This window comes from Cervus elaphus, chromosome 14 (genome assembly GCF_910594005.1).
Source record: "Cervus elaphus chromosome 14, mCerEla1.1, whole genome shotgun sequence".
Classification (NCBI taxonomy): Eukaryota; Metazoa; Chordata; class Mammalia; order Artiodactyla; family Cervidae; genus Cervus; species Cervus elaphus.
This window is the reverse complement of record NC_057828.1, coordinates 8,647,687-8,665,177: the sequence shown is the minus strand read 5'-3', so window position 1 is coordinate 8,665,177 and position 17,491 is coordinate 8,647,687. Positions and strand designations below refer to the sequence as shown.

At 37.8% G+C, this 17,491-nt stretch overlaps 1 protein-coding gene across 1 annotated transcript in view; it reads right to left on the bottom strand.

Annotated features, from left to right (window-relative positions):
• The window catches only part of LOC122708043 (C4b-binding protein alpha chain-like), a 66,551-nt gene that overhangs the window by 41,127 nt on the left and 7,933 nt on the right, over positions 1-17,491 (bottom strand). Inside the window, exons 5-8 of the mRNA XM_043924124.1 lie at positions 10,577-10,662; positions 10,215-10,409; positions 7,573-7,755; positions 5,988-6,185 (exon numbers count right to left, since the gene is read on the bottom strand). Coding sequence (XP_043780059.1) covers positions 5,988-6,185; positions 7,573-7,755; positions 10,215-10,409; positions 10,577-10,662 — 662 coding nt within the window. The remainder of the gene's footprint in view (positions 1-5,987; positions 6,186-7,572; positions 7,756-10,214; positions 10,410-10,576; positions 10,663-17,491) is intronic.

The window sequence follows — 17,491 nt, the reverse complement described above, 5'->3', positions numbered from 1 at the left end:
TTGAACTGTGGTGTTGGAGAAGACTCTTGAGAGTCCCTTGGACTGCAAGGAGATCCAACCAGTCCATCCTAAAGGAGATTAGTCTTGGGTGTTCACTGGAAGGACTGATGCTGAGGCTGAAACTCCAATACTTTGTCCACCTGATGCGAAGAACTGATTCATTTGAAAAGACCCTGATGTGGGGAAAGATTGAAAGCAGAAGGAGAAGGGGACTACAGAGGATGAGATGGGTGGATGGGGTCACTGACTCAATGGACATGAGTTTGGTTAAACTCTGGGAGTTGGTGATGGACAAGGAGGCCATGGGGTCGTAAAATGTAGGATATGACTGAGCAACTAAACTGAACTGAAGTGAAGGGTGATGTGAACTGGATGTGAGAGTTGGACTTTGAAGAAAGCTGATCACCGAAGAATTGATGCTTTTGAACTGTGGTATTGGAGAAGACTCTTGAGAGTCCCTTGGACTGCAAGGAGATCCAACCAGTCCATCCTAAAGGAGATCAGTCCTGGGTGTTCATTGGAAGGACTGATGCTGAAGCTGAAACTCCAATACTTTGGCCACCTGATGCGAAGAGTTGGCTCATTGGAAAAGACCCTGATGCTGGGAGGGATTGGGGGCAGGAGGAGAAGGGGATGGCAGAGGATGAGATGATTGGATGGCATCACTGACTCAGTGGACATGAGTTTGGGTGAACTCAGGGAGTTGGTGATGGACAGGGAGGCCTGGCGTGTTGCAGTTCACGGGGTCGCAAAGAGTCAGACACAACTGAGCGACTGAACTGACACAGTCAAAAACTTTGGCATAGTCAATAAAACAGAAGTAGATGTTCTTCTGGAACTCTCTTGCTTTTTTGACCTCTGGTTCCTCTGCCTTTTCTAAATCCAGCTTGAACATCTGAAAGTTCACAGTTCACATACTGTTGAAGCCTGGCATAGAGAACTTTGCGCATTACTTTGCTAGCATGTGAGATGAGTGCAGTTGTGTGGTAGTTTGAGCATTCTTGGGCATTACCTTTCTTTGGGATTGGAATGAAAACTGACCTTTTCCAGTCCTGTCACCACTGCTGAGTTTTCCAATTTTCTGGCATATTGAGAGCAGTACTTTCACGGCATTTTCTTTTAGAATTTGAAATAGTTCAACTGAAATTCCATCACCTCCACTAGCTTTATTCATAGTGATGCTTCCTAAGGCCCACTTGACTTCACACTCCAGGATGTCTGGCTCTAGGTGAGTGATCACACCATCGTGGTTATCTGGGTCATCAAGATCTTTTTTCTATAGTTCTTCTGTGTATTCTTGCCACCTCTTCTTATATCTTCACTTCTGTTAGATCCATACCGTTTCTGTTCTTTATTGTGCCCATCTTTGCAAGAAATGTTCCCTTAGTATCTCTAATTTTCTTAAAGAGATCTCCAGTCTTTCCCATTCTGTTGTTTTCATCTGTTTCTTTGCATTGATCACTGAGAAGGCTTTCTTATCTCTCCTTGCTATTCTTTGGAACTCTGCATTGCTGGGAGCCAGCACCCGAGATCCCACCCATGACAAGGTCGTGAGGAGAAGACCTGACAAGCAAGGCAGATCAGGACCTCAGGGATTTCGAAAAGTTGCCCTGGCGCTCACCTTAAAGATGATCTCTGTCTTTCTGATGCTTGCTATATTAGACTACTCCCTAATTTCTGTGACACAGGTAGAAGGCCTTCCCCGATCTCTCTCCAAACAGAATCAACTTAGAACTTTAATCAATATGTCCCCCGGACGGTGGTATCCTATAAGATTATCCAGGATGAAAGGAGTGTTTCAATTAGACCCCTTTGCTGGCATTCTAGCCTGCTTGGCAAATGCGAACTAATGCACATGACTGCTCACAACACCTTAACCATAAACAGCATAAAGAACCTGATCACACGAAAGGCCCTAATAGACACAGAGCCCTTCCGGAGGTGAGGAAGCCCTATTAGAGAACATAAAAATATTATTCTAAAAGTGGTTATAGTTAAAGATTTAGAAAAATAAGAGTTTAGAATTGTTAATTTTAACCAGGAATGCTAAACAGGGGCTGCCTCACCGGAGCTGCAGAGTCTTTGTGTGGTAAACCTTTTAGATAAATTTAACTGATAACTTCTGCAAAAGGACTGACCTTTGTGTTCAACAAAGAATAGATCACAGGAAACAGCTTTGCATTCACCTAGGTCATAAAATGTCAATAGGCCCTAAGGCCAGAAGATAATGTACAAGACTCTCTCAAAGAAGTATGCAGAAAACACCCTGGTTTTGTGAAGGACAAGCTGATGTAATATTAAACTATCTTCCCCTTAAAAATGTACTAACTTAGAATATAAAAGCTATGGTAAAAAATAAAGATTTGAAAAATAAATAAATAAATAAATAAAGATTTGCCGGACTCTGCTGCACACCCCCAGTCTGGTCTCCTTCTCTCTTTCTCTCTCTCTCGCCGACACCGTTCATCCTGAGGGTACCCCTGGATCCTGCTGAGGCTGGACCCCGGCACTGCATTTAAATGGGTTTATCTTTTCTTTTCTCCTTTGCCTTTAATGTCTCTTCTTTTCTCGGATATTTTAAGGCCTCCTCAGACAACCATTTTGCCTTTTTACATTTCTTCTTCTTGGGGATGGTCTTGATCACTGCCTCCTGTACAATGTCACGAACCTCCATCCATAGTTCTTCAGGCACTCTGTCTATCAGATCTAATCCCTTGAATCTATTTGTCACTTCCACTGTATAGTCATTAGAGATTTGATTTAGGTCATACCTGAATGGTCTACTAGTTTTCCCTACTTTCTTCAATTTAAGTTTGAATTTGGCAATAAGGAGTACATGATCTGAGCCACAGTCATCTCCTGGTCTTGTTTCTGCTGACTGTATAGAGCTTCTCCATCTTTGGCTGCAAAGAATATAATCAATCTGATTTTGGTGTTGACCATTTGGTGATGTCCGTGTGTAGAGTCTTCTCTTGTGTTGTTGGAAGAGTGTGTATGCTGTGATCAGTGTGTTCTCTTTGCAAAACTCTGTTAGCCTTTGCCCTGCTTCATTCCATACTCCAAGGCCAAATTTGCCCGTTACTCCAGGTATTTCTTGACTTCCTACTTTTGCATTTCAGTTCCCTCTAGTGAAAAGGACATCTTTTTGGGGTGTTAGTTCTAGAATGTCTTCTGGTCTTCATAGAACTGTTCAACTTCAGCTTCTTCAGCATTACTGGTTGCGGCATTTGCATGAATTACTGTGATATTGAATGGTTTGCCTTGGAAACGAACAGAGATCATTCTGTCATTTTTGAGATTGCATCCAAGTACTGCATTTTGGACTCTTTTGTTGACCATGATGCCTACTCCATTTCTTCTAAGGGATTCCTGCCCACAGTAGTAGATATAATGATCATCTGAGTTAAAATCCCCCGTTCCAATCCATTTTAGTTCGCTGATTCCTAAACTATCAATGTTCACTATTGCCCTCTACTGTGTGACCACTTTCAATTTGCCTTGATTCATGGACCTAACATTCTAGGTTCCTATGCAATATTGCTCTTTACAGTATCAGACTTTACTTTCATCACCAGTCACATCCATAAATGGTTGTTGTTTTTGCTTTGGTTCCATCTCCTCACTCTTTTGGGAGTTATTTCTCTACTGATCTCCAGTAGCATAATAGGCACCTACCAACCTGGGGAGTTCATCTTTCAGTGTCCTATCTTTTTGCCTTTTCATACTGTTTATGGGGTTCTCAAGGTAGGAATACTGAAGTGGTTTGCATTTCTCCAGTGGACCATGTTTTGTCAGAATTCTCCATCATGACCTGTCCGTCTTGGGTGGGCCTAGTTTCACTGAGGCATGGCTCATGGTTTCACTGAGTTAGACAAAGCTGTGGTCCATGTGATCAGATTGCTTAGTTTTCTGTGATTGTGGTTTTCAGTCTGTCTGCCCTCTGATGGAGAAGTATCAGAGGCTTATGGAAGCTTTCTGATGGGAGAGACTGACTGAGGGGGAAACTGGGTTTTGTTCTGATAGGCAGGGCCATGCTCAGTAAATCTTTTACCCAATTTTCTGTTGAAGGGCAGGGCTGTGTTCCCTCCCTGTCATTTGACCTGAGGCCAAATATGGTGGAGGTAATGAAGATAAGTGGTGGGTCCCTGACCAATAATAATGACATGATGGTTGTGATGTAGAGGCATCAGAGATCACAAGCAAAGAACAAACCTCCCCCTCCCCCACTACCCCAAAGCTGTCAGTCATCTAGTCCTGTCAGTCCTGCCACTTTAATTCCGTCAGCATTTCTCAACTTCTCTTCAGGCCTATTGCCATTGCCTCAGCTGAAATCAGTCTCACTACTTGGCTGGACAGCTGCAGCAGATGTCTATGGGTTAAGTTCTGTCCCACTTCAAACTGTTGCCCACCCACAGCCAGACTTCTCTTTCTATGATGCAGCACAGTTACTCCCCTGGCTAAAGACTTTCAGTGTCTCGCCTTCCTCTTCATACTGAACTGCTGAGAGTCATACACCAGGTCCTTCATAACCTAGCCCTGCGAACTTCCCAGCCTTAGGTCCTGTCCATTTCAGCACTTGCAGGCTAGAAAAGACATATGAGAATCCCTTGGACAGCAAAGTGATCAAACCAGTCAACCCTAAAGGAAATCAACCCTGAATATTCATGGAAGGACTGATGCTGAAGCTGAAGCTCCAATACTTTGGCCACCTGGTGGGAAAAGCCAACTCATTGGAAAAGACCCTGGTGCTGGGAAAGATTGGGGGCAAGAGGAGAAGTGGGCAACAGAGGATAAGATGGTTGGATGGCATCACTGACTTGATGGACATGAGTTTGAGTAAACTCAGGGAGATAGTGAAGGACAGGGAAGCCTAGCCTGCTACATTCTATGGGGTCCCAAAGAGTCAGACACAACTTAGTGACTGAAAAACAAAAATGTTCTGTTGGCCTGGCATTTTACTGAATGAAGATGTAAATGACACTGTGATGTTAATTGCTGTAAAGATAAGTTTTAGACCAGGAAGCCGAGTCATTACTGATATTTACATAACCTCCCTTCTGACTTTTCCAGAGAAGAATGTGAACATGCTTTCTCTGCTTGCCTTTTACTATTGATCTACTAACGTCAGTATGATTTTTTTTTTTTTTTTTTTTGTCCTGTGGGCCTGTTAACATCACTAGTGCGGTGTTCACTGATATTTTCAGTTGCTTCAGAAGAAGCAGAATACTATATTTTTTATTTCTTTTTCACTAGGCAGAAACAAGGCACTGTGTGTGTGTGTGTGCTAAGTGGTTTCAGTTCTGTGCCTTTGTGGCCCTATGGACACACCCCATGAGGCCCCTCAGGCTCCTCTGTCCATGGGATTCTCCAGACAAGAACACTGAAGTGGGTTGTCATACCCTCCTCCAGGGAATCTTCCCCACCCTGTGATTGAACCTACATCTCTTATGTCTCCTGCATTGGCAGATGGGTTCCTTATCTCTAGCACCATCTGGGAAGCCCCAACAAGGGACCAGGCTAGCCAAAAGGCTTTAATGAAAAGTAAAATATACTATTTTCAATTCACGGATTTATGTCTCCTTATTCTTAGGTCTGCAAAACAGACAATGGAGGTTTTATCCTGGAGGTGTTACAGATCTAAACAATCTGGATAACCGTATAAATGACAGCTGACCTACAGGGTTAGCAATCACAAAGGGGATACCCGTATTTGATACCCAAGTTGATTTTTCATTTGATGCTGAATTCAAAGGGGCAGAGTATGAAGGACATGACTTTTCAGCTCTCCCAGTCTTCAGGATGACCTTTAAAATAGCTCCTCTACTACTTTGCAAAGATCCAATAAGCTAACTCTAGAAGTATTTCAAAGCATACATTTTAAGAAATCAATTATAACCAGTAAAGTACAAAATCCGAGCACATGCTCAACATTTTCAATGGAAAAGAAGATACCACAAATAAGAGTACATAAAACAAAGTTTACTTACATTCACACCCTTTGGATGGTGTCCACGTGAAATTTTCCTGACAAGTCAAAGTCAGAGGCTCATCTGGAATAGGTCTGTAGCCAAACTTGCATTGATATTTCAACTCAGTCCCAACTTCAAATACTTCTTGATTGCTTAGCTTGTTGTCTCTTCCATCCCAGACAGCATGGGGAATGTCTGGTAATCCAATACAACTATCTGATCATGAAAGAAGCACAAAGATGAAAGAAAGCTGTTTTGGGGATGGCACACTGACCCAATAAGCCTGGCACACACCAGCCCCCGTTCCCAGAAAAGGTATAGCTCATATTAACTGAGGAAGAAACAGATGGCAAAGGTTAATGGGAATTCCAGGAAGAGACTTGGCAGCATCAACCTCTGATAGACTATTGCCAAGCATTCAGTGCACACAGCAATCCAGAGGATGTTATTGAAGCAACACCCATGGTGCAGAAAGGGGCAATATCTAGGTTACTGGGTCGGCCTCAGGAGCTTAGTTCTCCTTCCATGTCAAAGCACTTCAGCATGGAAGCATCAGAGATCGCTGAGGATACAGAGCACAAGTTTGCTGCTAAGTAACAAAATGTTCGCCTGATTCTCATTGCCTAAAAGGGAATTAGAATAGGCGTTGTAGTGTTCCCCAGATACTGTAACACTGTCACCAGGAACTTCTGATTGAGCTTAAACCTTGTTCCACATAATATTGGATTCTGCTTTTATTGCCTACTGGATATGATGCCAAAGGTATGTACGGATTGAAGAAGGGGTACAGGTCTGTCAAATCACATATTTATCAAGTTTTGTCACTACATATGTAAATCATCACCTTTTTCTCCTAATGGCAGAAGGAAATGAGTATATTACAATGTAGCAGTGGCTTCCATTGCCAAATCATTATGTGAGCTTGTGCTAGTTACTTACTCACTCTGTTCTGTCATCATAAAGATGTGAATTTTTAAAAAGTAATATCTACCTCTTAGGATCATGGTAAATACTAAATGAATTAATTGATGTCATGCACTTAGAACAATGCTTGATACAAAGTGCTTAATAATTTTTAGCAATAAGTATCATTGCAATGCAGAAGTATCATTGCATCTTATGTAATCTTATGTCTGTATGTATTTACAACTTCAAGGTATCAAGGCCAACATTAGCCCATAGAGCATCTCTGTGCAAAGTTTTAAATGGAATATCTTGAAGGAATTTTACCTCCATCTTTCAAAAAATTCTCAGAATATGTTTATTTTGTTAGGATGAGACAATTTACTAGTGTCTACTGAAATATTTTTCTAAGGAATAAATAAATCTGCCATGTCTGTGATGTCACTGGGGTCAAAACTGTATGATATACATGTATAGAAAATCCTCAGATAACACAAAGAGATTACTAGCAGGAAAAGGAAAAACAAAAAAACAGAATTAAAAAAACTTTCTGCTGACATGAGAAAACTAGAGAAAAGTACTAATTTAATGTAAAATGACTCTTGGGATTTAAGTGGGCTTGTGCCTGTGAGCATGCTGCAGCCATGTTCCTGGATAACTTTAGATGCCAATTATGAAAATCCCTTTGGTGCATACTCACTGAGTTCACAAGTGGGAGGAGAAGGATGCCACTTGTTATTAGCATCACAACGGATTAAACTGCTGCCATTGAGGATATAGCCTTTCTTGCAGCTGAACAGAATAGAGTCTTTGTAGTGATAGATGGGTCCAAATCCAGAGAGAATGTTTCCATTTCGAACTCGTGGTGGGTGACAAACTATATCTAAAGAAGTATAAAAAGGACATCTGAGTTATAAAAAAGAAATGGTGATAATGATGTGATTACTATTGATATATGGGTCTCAGGGAGACCTGATACAAGCCTACATCAAGTATATACAAAGAAAATATTTTAAAGCTCTATGTATGTTCTTTTAATTCCTAGGAATCTCAGCAAAATGACGTCCTGTCATGTTAGTCAATGTGGATAAAGTCCTAAAATTTCTCATCAAAGAAAAGAGTATTTGCAAAACCCATTTCATCGTTACAAAGAATAGATTGGTGGTTGCCAGAGGTGGGAATGTGCAATGGGCAAAATGAGTGATGTGGGCTAAAGAGTACAAACTTCCGGATATAAATGAGTCATGGGGATGTGATGTACAGCCTGGTGTCTATAGTTAATGACACTGAAATATATATTTGAGAGTTGCAAAGAGGGTAGAGTCTTAAAAGTCTCATCACAAGAGAAATTATTTTGTAACTATGTATGGTGAAAGATGTCAACTGGACTTATTATGATCAATTTCACTGTATATACACAATATCAAATCACTATGGTGTACACCTGAAATTAATATTATAGGTCAATTATATCTTAAAAACCCCTAATCAATATCTAAAACCCAAAGTCAAAATTCCAAAGACCCCCAAATCTTCCTCTTCTCTGGATGATTTTGGTGGTGGGTCAGTGGCCAATTGGGAAAGGCTACCCACTCCAGTATTCTGGCCTGGAGAATTCCATGGACTATACAGTCCATGGGGTCGCAAAGAGTCAGACAGGACTGAGCAGGTTTCACTTTCAGGTTCAGTGGCCAATAGTACTGATATGATGGTTGTGATGTAGAGGCAGCCAGGGCAGCAGAGATCACAAGCACAGAACAAACCTCCCCTCCCCCACTACCCTACAGCCGTTCCTTCAGGATTTCTCAACTTCTCTTCAGGCCTACTGCCATTGCCTCTGCTGAAACCAGCCTCACTACTTGGCTGGATAGCTGCAGCAGATGTCTATGGGTTAAGTTCTGTCCCACTTCAAACTGTTGCCCACCTACAGCCAGACTTCTCCGCAGCACATTTACATTTTAAATGCAGCACATTTACTCCCCTGGTTAAAACCTTTCAGTGTCTGCCCTTCACATTTGTTCTGAACTCCTGAAGACACACAAGGTCCTTCATAACCTAGCCCTGAGAACTTTCCAGCCTCAGGTCCTGTCAATTCCAGCTCTTGAAGCTAGACTCTAGGCATTTTGAACTCTTCACGATTCTCTCTCTAGCCCCAGCATTGTACTAAATCAAAACAGTAAATGACACTGTGTTGTTAAAGTCTGTTAATTGCCACAATTAAAGGTGTTTTATACCAGTAAGATGAGTCATTCCTGATCCTGGCATAGCTTTTAGAGATGAAAGGGAAAATATCTTCTATGCTTATCTTTTACTTTTGAACTACTAACGTTGGTATGACTTTGTGCCCTATATATATATATGTGGTTAATGTTACTAGTGTGGTGTCCACCCCTATTTCTAGTTGTTCCAGGGAAACAGAAGACTATATTACCTATTTAATTTATACTAGGCAGAAAAAAGGGACTAATCTGGCCAAAATTTTTAATGAAAAGCAAGATATATCACTTCCAAGTCAAAGAACAAGGACTGTCTACTTGTTCACGTCCCCTGATGAACTGATTGTGGAATTTTTGTGGTTTTTCTTAACTTATTTGTTGGTGCATAATTGCTTTACAATGTTGTGCTATTTTCTGCAGCCAAAAAAAAGGACAATTTACTTACAATTTACAAAAAGACAAAATTGGGTCTACAAATTTGTAGTGCTGTGGATGAACCTAAAGTCTGTCATACAGAGTGAAATAAGTTAGAAAGAAAAACAAATATCGTATATTAACGCATATGTATAGAATCAAGAAAGATGGTGCAGGTGAGCCTGTTTGCAGAACAGGAATAGAGATGCAGATGTACAGAGCAGACGTAATTTTGGATGTTTTGTGAGGGAGTTGTCAAAAGATATAAACAATCTGGATTACCATGTAAATGACTGCCCCCTAGAGGATTTCCCAGGTGAGCTGTACACTAACAAGGGGCCTAAAAGAAATAAAAATGTATATATGTATACATTTACATGTTGGTGATGGACAGGGAGGCCTAGTGTGCTGAAGTCCATGGGGTTGCAGAGTCGGACACGACTGAGCGATTGAACTGACTGACTGATACATGTATGTATATATATACACACACACACACAAAGAACAAAGCTTTTACTGTTGAAATATCTAGGGATTTTGGTATTGATTATTATTGCAGTATAGCCTATGCTTTCTGACTAATAATAGCATATGAGTAGCTGAACAAGTGAATGAATTCAACTTTGCCTTGATTAGTTTGTCTTTGAATCATTCCATTTCTCTTAATACATTCAGCATTATGGGTCACTTACACTTACAAGCAGTCACTTACTTTTACAAGTAGGAGGGCTTGGATACCAGACACCTATTGTTTTATTTTCCACTGTGCAAGAAATGGAGGCTTTGCCTAACATTGAGAAGTCAGGGTCACAGCTGTAGGTGACAGAAGAACCATATGTGTAGAAGTCTTCATCTCCACCATTGTGCCTTCCATTGCTGATGGCTGGAGGAGGCTCACACTTGGCAACTGAGATGAGTGAAGAGGAAGAAATAATGAGGGAAGGCATACTGACAAATCTAACACTCATGATGCAAATTCTAATGGAGTGCACAATAAGCAACAAAAAGGCATAGGTGTTTTATTACCTAACATGGTTTAGGTTTATAGTCAAGTCATAAGGAGTGTTTACTTACTTATACACTGAGGGAGCGGGTCACTCCAGTCAACTCCTTTATCTTGGATCTCACAATGACTAGTAGCTGAGCCAACTAAGATATACCTGAATAAGATAGGCCACAGATTTTAGTGGAAGTTGTCTTATTCTAAATGTAAATTTCCAATTAATAAGGTCTGGATGAAAATAAATTTTATTCAACATTTAAAAATGAAAAAATAATGATCTCTTGATTACTAATTACCATTTAGGCCAACTTGGAGTTAAATTTCATCATATCAAGGAGAAAGCCTTATTTTTCCATTTTTCTTTTATTTACTCATTTTTTTAAACCATATTATTAAGCTTTTTCTACAGGGCATATATTCATCACTATTAAAAAAAAAAGTAAATGACAAGTTTTGCATTCAGAATCTTAGAACTCCACTTAAACTCTTTATCTAACAAGCCACAAATAAAGCAGTACAAAAAAGTAAAAATATACTTGAGTTTCCTATATAGTTTCATTTGAATAGAAGAGCCAGATAAATTGCTGATTAAAAAAACACTTTTGACCTCTAATTTGAATCATTCTTCTGGCACTAGAGTTTGGCTTATTCTCATAAGCCACTAACTTCCTGATTATCATCTTGTTATTCTTGCCCTTGAAACAAGTCTCAGTAATTCTTCCAGAACTTGTTACTTTAAAAAAAAAATTATATATCAATATACCCTGAGTATCAATAGAAAGTTCCTGAATAAAATAAACAAAATTTAAAAACACTTCAAAGAGAAACATGCCAAAATCAAATAGGTTTATACAAAAAATTAAAGGAACCTTCAAAATTAGGAAACATATCAATATACAATATATTGTTATAAACTGAATATATTTGTCCTCCCAAAATTCATGTATTGACACCCTCACCCCCAGTATGGCTATATCCGGAGTAAGGAAGTAATGAAGGCTAAATTAAGTGATAAGGGTGGGACCCTGATTCACTAGGATTAGAGTTCTTATAAGAAGAGACATCACAGAGCTCACAGAGCTCTCTCTCTCAATCTCTCTCTGTCTCAACCTCTTTCTCCTTCCATGTGCACGTGCAGAGAGAAGGCCATGTGACTGAATGCTGTCAGACCTAAATCTAGGACTTCCCGGCTTCCGAACTGTAAAAATAAATTTCTGTTGCTGTGACAGCCTGAGCAGATTAATATATACATGATGTAATAAATCTAAGAAGAAAAATGCACTATCATCTTGATACAGTACATTGACATTTTTAAAAAACCAAGCATTCTTAGCAAAAGTGTCCAATATAATGGGAAGCAGTAGAGACAGAGCCCTACCAAACTTGCGGGGAAAACACTAGAGTTGTTTCTGCTAAAGTCAAGAAGAAGAAAGCAAAGGCCAGTATTAGTATTTTATTTGACATAAAATTGCTAGCATAATTATGAGAAAAAGAAATTCAAAATATAAAAATTAGAAAGCAAAAATAATAATATCATTATTTTCAGATGACATAATTGCTTGCCAGGCAACTCCAAGAGAATACAATTGAAATGCTATTAAAAGTAAGGAGTGATTTCAGTATATTAGATGAGATACAAAATTAATATATAGAAATCCATAGTTACCATATAGAGATAAAAGCTCTCTTAAGGTATAATAGAATAAAATAAACCATTCCAAATATCAAAAATAAAACATGAAATCAAAGAATAAACAAAATAAAATCTAAATGGGGAAAATCTTGAAAACAATCCTAAAATACACACACACAAGACTAGGACAAATGGAAAGGCATAACAAATTCTGGGCTAGGAAGGCTCAACATCATATAGTGTCTGTGCACCCAAAGTTAGTTTAAAAAATCAATGTAATTTATTAGAAATTAAAAATCAACTAATTTTAAAGTTAATACAGAAATACAAATAAGCAAACATAGTCAGAAAAACCCTGGAAAAACATAGAGCAAGGAAGATACTTCAAAGCAATGTTACACAATATGAAAACTCAGTAATTAAAACACAGAGGAACTGGTTGTGTGAATATATAGACAAACTAAAAGCATTCAGTTTAAGTCCAAAAATAGACTATATTCATATGGAAATTAAATATAGTTTTTAAAAGTGTTATCACAAATTACCAAATTAATCATGGACTTCAATAAATGGTGGCAAGACAATATGAAATCCATTTAGGGAAAGATAAAATTGGCTAGTGCCTCTGAACTCTCTGAATTAAATAACATCAAACCATAAAAATAGTTGAATAGTTGTGGGTAATTACAATCTTCAAGCAACGAAGGCCTTTTGACTATAACTCAAATCCAAAAGCCTTTGAAAAAAAAAAGATTGATAAGTTCGACATATATGGCACATACATTTTGCTTGGCAAGAAAGAAATACTATAAGCCAAGTCAAAGGAAAGATGACACAGTAAGGAAATACTATAATTCATTGACATAAAAAGAAACAAAGGAGTTGAAGTCAGTTTTGTGTTTTTTTTTTTAATTTTTTTTTTTCCAGTGGGTTTTGTCATACATTGATATGAATCAGCCATGGATTTACATGTATTCCCAATCCCGATCCCCCCTCCCACCTCCCTCTCCACCCGATTCCCCTGGGTCTTACACATAAATAAATATAGATATCTTTTTGTTATTGTTCAGTAGCCAAGTTGTGCCCAACTCTTCGCAATTCCATGGACTGTAGTATGCCAGGTTTCCCTGTCCCTCCCCATCTCCCAGAGTTTACCCAAGTTCATATCCATTGAATCGGTGACACCATCCAACCATCTCATCCTCTGTCACCCTCTTTTCCTCTGCCCTCAATCTTTCCCAACATCAGGGTCTTTTCCAGTGTTTCATTTGTTCTCATCACATGGTCAAAGTATTGGAGATTCAGTTTCAGCATCAGCTGAACATCTTTTAGATATATGAAATACGCTCAGCATCACTTGTAAATAGAAAAATGCACATTAAGACTACAGGGAAGCCATTCAACAGCAGCAGAATACACATTTTTCCCAAGCACCCAGAGAAATTCACCAAGAAAAATTATATCCTGGACCATGAAATAAATCTCAGTAGACATATAAAAATTTAAATCATGCAATGTATATTTTCTGACTGTAATGGAATTAAACTAGAGACAAATAACAGGAAGACAAGAGAAAACTCTCAAAACAATTGAAAATTAAATAGCATAGTTCTAAATAATCCATGGTCAAAAGGAAGTCTCAAAGGAAATTAAATACACAGAAGAAAAATGAAACTATGACATAAGAGAATGTGTGGAACACAGATAAATCAGTGCTGAAATGGAAATTCATAGCAATAAATGCTTACATTGGAAAATAGAAAAGTTCTCAAATCAGGAATCAAAATTCCTACTTCAAGAAACATGAATAAAGAAGAAGCCATAAACCCAAAGCAAAGAGGAAAAAGGAAACAAAAGCAGAAATCAGTAAGTTTAAAACAGGAAAACAATAAGGAAATAATGAAACAAAAAGCTGACTCTAAAAAAAAAAAGATAAAATTGGTAAATCTCTTGTAAGATTGATAAAGGTAGAAGACAGAAGTCAGCAATATCATGAATATCATGAAATGAAATTTCACTACAGATCCTGCAGCCATTGAAGGGAGAATAAAAGAATGAACAATTTTATTCTCATAAATTTAACAACTTAAAAGAAAAAGAATAATTCTTTGAAAAGTACAAAATGTAACAAAGTCAAAATAAACAATTTGAGTAATCCTAGAACTATTAAAGAAATTGACTTCATATTAAGAGTACAGAAAAAGAAATGTCTAGGCCCAGATGGTTTTATAGGAGAATTCTATCAGACATTTTAAAAAATTATTTTCCACAATCCCTTCTGGAAAACTGAAGAGAAAGGAACACTTCTTAACTCACTTTATAATGTGTATCATTACTTGTATATCGAATTCAAACATAGTACAAAGAAAAGAAAAATATAGACCAATTTATTTCTCTTAAAAGTATCCACAAAAATCCTCAGCAAAATATTAGAAAATCAACCCAAGAATTTGTAAAAACAATGATGCATCATGTCCAAATGAAACTTATTTGAGGTAAACAGTTTTAAAACTTGAAAACTACTCAATGTAGCCCATCATACCAAAAGGATAAAAAAAGAAAAGAAGAAAGAAAATTCATGTGATCATATGCACAGTGATGAATAAAAAGCATTTTAAAAAATCCAGAACCTTTCATGATAAAATCTCTCAGTAAACTAAGAATAGAGGAGCACTTCTCAATAAAGAGCGTCTATTTTAAAAAAAAGCCTGTACTAACATACTTAATGGTAGAAGATTGAAGCTTTGCTCCAAGATTGGGAATAAGGCAAGGGTGTCCACAGTCACCATGGTTGTTCAACATAGAATTAGAAGTTTTAGCCAGCACAATAGGAAAGAAAAAGAAATAAAAGACATATACCTTGTGAATGAGGGAAAAAAAAAAAAACTTTCTATTTGTAGATGACATTAATGTTTAAGTAGAAAATCACAAGCGACCTACAAGAACAAAACAAAAATCTTTCAGAACTAGCTTAGTGGATTCAGTAAGACAGCAGGACAAAGATCAACACACAGGATCAATCATATTACTATGTACCAAGAACAGATATGAGAAAATCAAACTTTAAGAGACAATGCCATTTACCATTGCTCCAAAAAAAAAATGATACAAATATAGATAAAAATATAATAAAATATGTATATAAAACATGCACTAAAAGTTACAAAATTCTGAAAAAGAAATCTTAAAAGACTTAAGTAAATGGAAAAGAGTATTGTGTTCATGAATTGGGAAACTAGACATTTTGAAGATGTCAAATTTTACACAGAATGCAAATCTTATCAAAATTCTCGCAAAGTTTGTTGTGGACATAGAGAAGTTTATTCTAAAAGCTGTATGGAAATACACAGAATCTAGAATACCTAAAACAATTCTGAAAAACAAAAAGGGGGTGAAAGGAATTTCTCTACCCAACGTTGACTTCCTATGTAGCTATAGTAATTAAGACAGTGTGGTGTTGGCAGAAAAATAGATCCAGTGCAACAAAATGAAAACACAGAAATAGACCCACACAAGCACACAGTATCAAAGTGAAAAATTCTTAGACTTAACACCAATAAAATGATGCCTAAAAGAAAATTGAAAAGTTGCACCTCACCAAAATTAAAAACCTTAACTCTGTGAAAGATCTGTGAAAAAGGATGAAAGATCTGTGAAAAAGGATGAAAAATCAAGCTACAAACTAGAGGAAAACATTAGCAAATCATATATCCAACAAAGGACTAGCATACAGAATTAAAAAAAAAAAAATCTCAAAACTCAACGGTAGAAAGCTAAACAATCCAGCTAGAAAATGGGCAAAAGATAGGAACAGATATAGAAAGGGACAAGAGAGGATCAGATGGTTGGATGGCATCACCGACTCAATGGACATAAGTTTAAGCAAACTGCCACAGGTGGTGAAGGACAGGGAAGCCTGGTGTGCTGCAGTCCACGGGGTCGCAAAGAGTCAGACACAACTGAATGACTGAACAACAATCACGGAAGAGGATACAAATGGCAAATAAGCACATAAAAAGAAGTTCAACATCAATGTCTATGACAGAAATACAAATTAAAACCACAGTGAGATATTACCACACCTATCAAAGTGTCTGAAATAATTGGCAACATCAAATGCTGATGTGGATGGTACGGATTAGTCTGACATTGCTGATGGGAACATAAATTGGTTCCACCTCTCTGGAAAACAGGCAATTTCCTTTAAAAATTAAATGTGTGACTATTATATGACCCACCTATGTATCTATCCCAGAAAAAAACGAAGACTTAAGTTCACATACACACACACACAAAACCTGTATGCAAATGTTTTCAACAGGTGAATGGCTAAACAAATTTCATACCATGGAATATGGTCTCAGCAATAAAGTCTCACACACAGAGAGAGAAATGAAATCTGAATAAGGTGAATGAATTATATTAAGGTCGATTTCTTGATTGTGATACTGTACTGACGTTGAAAGACGTTACCACTGGGACAAACTGGAACAATAATGTATAGAATTTTTCTTTACTGTTTCTTGTGACTGCATATCAACCTACACATCTCAAATTAATAAGTTTTAAAAAACTACAAGGAAGGTTTATTTTCTCATCTAAATGGGCAATCCAAAATTGAAGAGATGGTGGAAAATTAGATGTTTGTTTGCATTACAAAATTGTACAAAGTCTGTGAAGAGAAATTTAGCAATATTTATCAATATTTTAAAGTATGTTCTCTGTGATCCAGTAATCTTACTTCTGGAAATTTTTCCTACAGACATAACTGCATGAATGTAAAATATCATGTACAGAAAATTATGCATCAGGGCATTGTAGGTAATAACACAAGAATAGAAACTCACAAATTCTATCAATAGGAACCATTAAATAAACTATTATAAGCTATGATTCATCCACTGGAAAACTATACAGTTGTAAACATATATGTGCAGAATGAGGAAACAGCACATGAATATCAAAGATCTCCAGTAAGTATTTATCTTAGTCCAAGGTGCTATAACGGAATAGCATGGATTGATGGTTTAAACAACAGAAATTTACTTCTCACAGTTCTGGAAGTTGGAGATCAGGACACCAGCAGGATCATGTTCCAGCAAGAACCTGCTCCTGGATTATAAGGGGCAGTCCTCTTGCTGTGTCCTCACATGGTGCAGACAGACAGAAAGGAAACTAGCTCTGTGTTTCTTCTTATATTGGCCCTAATCCCATTATGTCGGCTCCACTCCTGTGACTTAATTAACTTCCCAAGGCCTTATCTCCAAATACTATCACACTGGGAGTCAGGGTTCAACACACAAATTTGGGAAGGATACAAACATTCAATCCATGGCAATATTGTGAAGTGAAC